Source organism: Olea europaea, unplaced genomic scaffold (assembly GCF_002742605.1).
Source record: "Olea europaea var. sylvestris unplaced genomic scaffold, O_europaea_v1 scaffold6161, whole genome shotgun sequence".
In the NCBI taxonomy this organism is placed as follows: domain Eukaryota; kingdom Viridiplantae; phylum Streptophyta; class Magnoliopsida; order Lamiales; family Oleaceae; genus Olea; species Olea europaea.
Genome location: NW_019264514.1, coordinates 1,195 through 8,790, shown reverse-complemented (window position 1 = coordinate 8,790; position 7,596 = coordinate 1,195). Strand labels below are relative to the sequence as shown.

The 7,596-nt window shown below is 35.8% G+C and overlaps 2 protein-coding genes across 3 annotated transcripts; both read left to right on the top strand.

Moving 5' to 3' along the window:
* Positions 1-410: 410 nt before the first annotated feature.
* Positions 411-4,697, top strand: LOC111389721 (kinesin-like protein KIN-7D, mitochondrial). Of its 2 annotated transcripts, XM_023014664.1 has the most exons (9): positions 411-571; positions 1,327-1,446; positions 1,548-1,598; positions 1,769-1,816; positions 1,932-2,078; positions 2,326-3,048; positions 3,650-3,779; positions 3,872-3,973; positions 4,172-4,697. In XM_023014664.1, the coding sequence occupies exons 1-8, from the start codon at positions 437-439 to the stop codon at positions 3,952-3,954; spliced, it is 1,437 nt and encodes a 478-aa protein (XP_022870432.1). In that variant the 5' UTR covers positions 411-436; the 3' UTR covers positions 3,955-3,973; positions 4,172-4,697. The 2 variants fall into 2 exon arrangements, with proteins under 2 accessions (XP_022870432.1, XP_022870433.1); XM_023014665.1 differs by lacking the exon at positions 411-571 and having other exon boundaries at positions 1,552-1,598.
* LOC111389722 (kinesin-like protein KIN-7D, mitochondrial) lies at positions 4,286-6,840 on the top strand. Its single transcript, XM_023014666.1, has 6 exons — positions 4,286-4,338; positions 4,459-4,551; positions 4,708-5,191; positions 5,793-5,922; positions 6,015-6,116; positions 6,315-6,840. Exons 1-5 carry the CDS (start codon positions 4,286-4,288, stop codon positions 6,095-6,097), a joined length of 843 nt encoding a protein of 280 aa, XP_022870434.1. The 3' UTR covers positions 6,098-6,116; positions 6,315-6,840.
* The last annotated feature ends 756 nt before the right edge of the window (positions 6,841-7,596 follow it).

The window sequence follows — 7,596 nt, the reverse complement described above, 5'->3', positions numbered from 1 at the left end:
GCAAGGAAGTTTTATCTTGAGTTTACTATAAGAGTTGCTGTAGCGCTAAAAATATTATTTCATTAATGTTTGAAATTTATATTTCAGTGGATCTTCTCTAAATTAAAAAAAAAATTGTTTCAAATTACATGCAATTCTATGGTGTAATTCGCGCACATCTTTTTGTTTATAAACCCCGGTAATAGTTGAATATGTAACAAGTACAAATATCACATCATATTTTCATCTGATCTTTTTAACCATGTTGGTCTAATTTTGTTGCTTATATGTATGGATGGTCTTATGCAACCCTGTTTTCACTTTTAAATCTGACTGCTAGAAGTATGCACATTGCACAGCTTTGACATGTTTGATTTACTCCCCATTGTTTTGGTTTTCGAACTGTTGCTTATTAGGGGCATTTGCCATGTTCTTTTCCTGTTGATCATAGGATGGAATGACAATGTCAGACCAAATGGATCTCCTTAATGAGCAAGTTAAGATGCTTGCTGGAGAGATTGCATTAAGCACCAGTACTCTAAAACGTCTGGTAGAGCAATCCGTGAATGATCCCGAGAGTTTGAAAACTCAGGTTTGATTACTTTCTTCTGCTCAAGAATATATAATTAATGTTATACAATTGATTTAGTTCTGTCACAACTGCATAAACTCCATGCTATCGTGCATTGTGACATTACATCGTCTGGTGCTTTGGCCTCTTGCTGAATGCTGCAACAAGACGTGATAGGAGCAGCCCCATTCTTTGAAACTATTGCATTTGCATTTGGATTTTCTGATCTTTTATTTTCCTTCTGCTGTAGTTTAGACATCTATTTGCTTTTAATGTACGTTCTATTCTTCTAGCAAAGGATATGCGCACCAATTTTACTCTTTCCCATCAATGTGTTGTACATTAAACTTTTATGTTGGTTTTCCAATATAATTTTCATCCTTTTTTGACAATGTAAATTTTTTTTCTGAAGAACTTCAATTTTCTCTTTTGAAATTTTGTTTTGAATAGTAATTTTGATCCGAAAAAACTTAATTTAAGGGGTAATTCTGAAACTATCAGTTATGCTATCATCATGCATAAAAGTTGACTTTCAAACAGAGATGATTCGGCGTTGCTGGAATATGATTTAGAACTCTCTTTAGAGTTGCGGAATATCAAGAATTTGAATTTTTTGTTTAACAAAATAATAGGGAGTGTTTAATTTTTGGAAGCCCGAAGTCTCCTATGGGAAATTTGAAACCTCGTGTTTATATGTGCCTTGGAATGCAATTTGTGGGAAAAGTGAAAGTCCGAATGTTCTAAACTCAGACATGTCCCTGTGTTTTTATTTACAGATTCAGAACTTGGAGCATGAGATCCAAGAAAAGAAAAAACAAATGGGAGTTTTTGAACAGCGCGTTGTTGAGAATGGTGAAGCTTCAGTTGCTAACGCATCATTTGTTGAGATGCAGCAGGTCATACAATTCTCACAAAAGAATTATATGCTGCAATTTTGTGATTATGTTATTGAATAATATATAGATATATCCGTTGTTAAACTTCTTTTTTGAAACAGACAGTCATGAAATTGATGGCCCAGAGTAGTGAGAAAGATTGTGAACTAGAGGTTTCTTCTTCCTCTTCTTCCTTTCACCTTCCTCTTGGTATTTCTATCATGATTTATCAGCCGAAAAGACATGTTATGGCATTTGCTTATCCTTCCCAGAATCCCCCCTACTGACCAGAAAAAAGCCATTTATAATTGTATCATTAAGCATTTCGGTTGCACAAATGCAGATTATAATTGCGGACAATCGTATACTCCAGGAACAACTGCAGAACAAGGTCAAGAATATGTTTAGTCTTTTAACTTTTACACAAGATATTTCTCTGAGAAGTTCTTTCGTCTACTTCTGTATTTATATCTTTCTTCTGCTTTTGGGTCTATCATTATTATCAGTGTGCTGAAAACAAGGAGTTGCTAGAGAAAAATATTTGCCTGGAACAGCAAATAGCTTCATCCTCTTTGGCCAAATCGTTATCCTCTTCCAGACAGAGCCTATCTGATGAATATGCTGATGAATTGAGAAAGAAAATGCAATATAAGGTAAATAGCTGTGACCTGTTGACTTTGAGATCTGTGGTTGTAATTGAATTGGTATGTAAAAGCACACGATGTCTCATATTCTAATCTGGAAGCAGCACATGTTCTTGCTTATGGATTTTTATTATTTATTTCTTAATATACTGGTAATTTTCTGTTCCAGAACAGCATGGTTGTTCAAAAAAGAGATAAGAGCATGTTTGTACGTTTGATATTTCAATTTGACAAATGATATTTCTGCTCTGATCAGGAAATCGAGAATGAGAAACTGAAGCAAGAACATGTTCAGATTTTAGAGGAGAATAGTGGATTGCGTGTCCAAAATCAAAAACTGTCTGAGGAAGCATCTTATGCTAAGGAACTAGCCTCTGCTGCTGCAGTTGAACTGAAGAATTTAACTGGTGAAGTTACCAAGCTATCATTGCATAATGCAAAACTTGAAAAAGAATTACAAATTTCTCGTGAGATGATGAACTCTAAAAATGGCAGTAATCGCAAATACAGTGATGGCCAGAGGCCTTTTCGCAGAGGTCGGCTCAATGGTCGAGCAACTGATGTTTCTGGAGTATACCGTGATGACTTTGACTCTTGGAACCTTGATCCCAATGATTTAAAGATGGAATTGCAAGTAAGGAAACAACGAGAAATTGCTCTTGAGGCTGCCTTGGCTGAGAAGGAATTTTTGGAAGACGAGTACAGGAAAAAGGTTGCTGAGGCCAAGAAAAGGGAGATGTCTCTGGAGAATGATTTGGCAAACATGTGGGTTCTTGTTGCTCAATTAAAGAAAGATGGGAGTGTTAACCCAGATTCAAAGATTAATGAGAGGCAGAATGATAACAGAGACCGTATAAATGATCTAAAATTGGAGGATACTGACCTTAGGGATCCAATCCTCAAAGGTCAGCAAGCTGAAGATCATACAACCCAACTTTCCGACATTTCCAAGGAAGAATCTCTTGTTGTCCGCTTGAAGGTAAATTAATTCTCACTCTCTCCTCTAAGCGCATGTTTGGTAGCTATTCATAATTTGTTTGGTCAAACCATTTTTTATCCACACCTTTAGTGGTAACTCGCTTATTCATCACTCATTTCTATCCATTTATAATTTTGAACCGATTATAAACAACTCTCAAACATGCAATTGATGTTTACATGCCTTCTATGTTTGCATCTGTCCTTGTTTGTTTTCTTTCCATTCTGGATTTTCTTGTTTTGTTATCTTATGAATTGAACTAGCCCTTTTTATGATTATTGGCCATTTTTTACTACATCAAGCACAAAGATTTAAAATAGTATATCCTTAACTTCTTCTGGTTGTTATTTTCTTCTTTATAATTTGAATTTGTACTCCTTCGGTTCTGAAATAGACCCCGAATTCAAAATTTGGAAAATGAAGTTAAAAATAACAAACATAAAAAATGTTTATTCACCTTTTATTTTGGACTATAAAAGTTCCCGTAACTAGCTAGTCGTCATTTGCTTTGCATTTGAACAATCTATTTATTCTGATTGTCTGGCTTCTTATAAACGGAAACTACATCGTTTTGTTGTGCCTTTTGTATTCATTTACTTAGGCCCGGATTCAAGAGATTAAGGAGAAAGAACTTGGTTGCACTGGGAATGGAGATGCAAATTCGCACGTCTGTAAAGTATGTTTTGAATCACCTGCAGCTTCAATGCTTATTCCTTGTCGCCATTTTTGCTGTAAGTTATCTTCACGATCATGAGCCTTCTTTCTTTTTCCTTCTTAAGCTTTTCCCATTAAAGCAATAATTACGTTTGTTACTCCTTTGCAGTTTGCAAACCTTGTTCACTTGCATGCTCTGAATGTCCAATCTGCCGAACTAATATTGCAGATAGGATTTTTGCCTTTACTTGACACCCATCTAGAAAAAAAGGTGAAGAAAATTCTCCGACTCTTCGTCTGATTGACCTCTACTGGAGTATTGACGGACATTGTTTTCGTACATGACTGGTTCATTATACATAAATTTTTATTAAAGAAATTCCCTTACAATAATTTCCACTAGATCTTATATATCAGATGATGAATTTATTCAATATTATGAAACTAAAATTTTGAATTTTCTCTGCAGGGATTTGTCATTATTCGTCTGCTTGGTATTTTCCTCGAGGGTTTTTGATACCATTTCATTAGTTAAATTATATGTAACTTGTTAAATGGTATATCATTGTTTTCTCCCTGAGAAATGCGGCCGGGCCCTGGATGTGTGTTTGAACATGGTAAATTTGAAGTTCGCAGGTGCATCGTGATGATTTCTCCGAGCTTGTAATGTACAGAACGGTACATATCTTGGGTAATGTTACCCAACTTACCGTAGATGCAGTAATGAACTGAAAAAAGTGGTTTTGATTTGTTTAGAGGACATAAAGGAAAAGACTTTCTAGTCCAAAGGCATGTAGGTGCTTTTCACCAAAAAATGCCCGTCATTGTGAAAGAAGGTCCAACTACAGAGTGAGTTTTTGTGGAAGCACACATGATTGTGAGATGAGAATGAGACAAGGAGCATGTAAATAATTCACTTTGATAGGAAGGATTAGATAGTTCTAAATCGTATTTAAAGGTTAAACCAAATTAAAATTGTTTATAATACTGTTTAATCTTGTTTAGTATTGAATACACCCTGCAGTTTGGATACAAGTCTCGCAGAGGTCGGATCAATGGTAGAGCAAGTGATGTTTCTGGAGTGCTCCGTGATGACTTTGACTCTTGGAACCTTGATCCTGATGATTTAAAAATGGAATTGCAAGTAAGGAAACAACGAGAAATTGCTCTTGAGGCTGCCTTGGCTGAGAAGGAATTTTTGGAAGACGAGTACAGGAAAAAGGTTGCTGAGGCCAAGAAAAGGGAGATGTCTCTGGAGAATGATTTGGCAAACATGTGGGTTCTTGTTGCTCAATTAAAGAAAGATGGGAGTGTTAACCCAGATTCAAAGATTAATGAGAGGCAGAATGATAACAGAGACCGTATAAATGATCTAAAATTGGAGGATACTGACCTTAGGGATCCAATCCTCAAAGGTCAGCAAGCTGAAGATCATACAACCCAACTTTCCGACATTTCCAAGGAAGAATCTCTTGTTGTCCGCTTGAAGGTAAATTAATTCTCACTCTCTCCTCTAAGCGCATGTTTGGTAGCTATTCATAATTTGTTTGGTCAAACCATTTTTTATCCACACCTTTAGTGGTAACTCGCTTATTCATCACTCATTTCTATCCATTTATAATTTTGAACCGATTATAAACAACTCTCAAACATGCAATTGATGTTTACATGCCTTCTATGTTTGCATCTGTCCTTGTTTGTTTTCTTTCCATTCTGGATTTTCTTGTTTTGTTATCTTATGAATTGAACTAGCCCTTTTTATGATTATTGGCCATTTTTTACTACATCAAGCACAAAGATTTAAAATAGTATATCCTTAACTTCTTCTGGTTGTTATTTTCTTCTTTATAATTTGAATTTGTACTCCTTCGGTTCTGAAATAGACCCCGAATTCAAAATTTGGAAAATGAAGTTAAAAATAACAAACATAAAAAATGTTTATTCACCTTTTATTTTGGACTATAAAAGTTCCCGTAACTAGCTAGTCGTCATTTGCTTTGCATTTGAACAATCTATTTATTCTGATTGTCTGGCTTCTTATAAACGGAAACTACATCGTTTTGTTGTGCCTTTTGTATTCATTTACTTAGGCCCGGATTCAAGAGATTAAGGAGAAAGAACTTGGTTGCACTGGGAATGGAGATGCAAATTCGCACGTCTGTAAAGTATATTTTGAATCACCTGCAGCTTCAATGCTTATTCCTTGTCGCCATTTTTGCTGTAAGTTATCTTCACGATCATGAGCCTTCTTTCTTTTTCCTTCTTAAGCTTTTCCCATTAAAGCAATAATTACGTTTGTTACTCCTTTGCAGTTTGCAAACCTTGTTCACTTGCATGCTCTGAATGTCCAATCTGCCGAACTAATATTGCAGATAGGATTTTTGCCTTTACTTGACACCCATCTAGAAAAAAAGGTGAAGAAAATTCTCCGACTCTTCGTCTGATTGACCTCTACTGGAGTATTGACGGACATTGTTTTCGTACATGACTGGTTCATTATACATAAATTTTTATTAAAGAAATTCCCTTACAATAATTTCCACTAGATCTTATATATCAGATGATGAATTTATTCAATATTATGAAACTAAAATTTTGAATTTTCTCTGCAGGGATTTGTCATTATTCGTCTGCTTGGTATTTTCCTCGAGGGTTTTTGATACCATTTCATTAGTTAAATTATATGTAACTTGTTAAATGGTATATCATTGTTTTCTCCCTGAGAAATGCGGCCGGGCCCTGGATGTGTGTTTGAACATGGTAAATTTGAAGTTCGCAGGTGCATCGTGATGATTTCTCCGAGCTTGTAATGTACAGAACGGTACATATCTTGGGTAATGTTACCCAACTTACGGTAGATGCAGTAATGAACTGAAAAAAGTGGTTTTGATTTGTTTAGAGGACATAAAGGAAAATACTTTCTAGTCCAAAGGCATGTAGGTGCTTTTCACCAAAAAATGCCCGTCATTGTGAAAGAAGGTCCAACTACAGAGTGAGTTTTTGTGGAAGCACACATGATTGTGAGATGAGAATGAGACAAGGAGCATGTAAATAATTCACTTTGATAGGAAGGATTAGATAGTTCTAAATCGTATTTAAAGGTTAAACCAAATTAAAATTGTTTATAATACTGTTTAATCTTGTTTAGTATTGAATACACCCTGCAGTTTGGATACAAGTAAGTTTGCTTGGTAAAAGTTTTTCAAGGAAGTAAATATTTTGAAAGGGTGCAGTTCATAAATTTTGTATATGTAAACTCGTAATTATCTAAAAAAGAAAATGGGGAGTATTTTCACTTTCAATAAAAGTAGTATCAATGACTTTGGCAACCAAGCAGACCAATATTATTTCAACCTCGCAACGTGTGCAGAACGGGGCGTCACAGAAGTACTATAGACAACACACACAAAGCGGGAGTTCGGCATTTTTTTTTGGCCCATGGGTGCCGCTTGGGGCCAACCTCATGTGCCCCTCCGTACAAATGGTTTTCCCCATATTATCTGGGCCAACCAATGAATAATGGTGTTGATTTGCGCCAGCTGGCCTTGTTTACTTGAAAATTTGGGCCATAGAAATGATATCCATAAAAAATTAAAAGTCGCTCTTTTTAATAAAAACGTGTATCCAAAGGAGAACACTTTTAGTTCAAACTGAAACTGCACGACGCAAAAAGCCGATAAGCAAAATCTGAGCCTCTCTCGCCAGTGGCGCTTACAACAGAAAAGCATATTGAAATGGCAAAGTGGCTGGCCACACCTTTTCCTCCAGTTAACATATGCTTCTTCGATTCGACGTCGCATCGTTCTCCGGTACTCTCTCTCGCCACAGCACACACAGTAACGCACAATTGCATTTTTTAAAAATGTTTATGTATTGTATGCATCAAAGCGAATC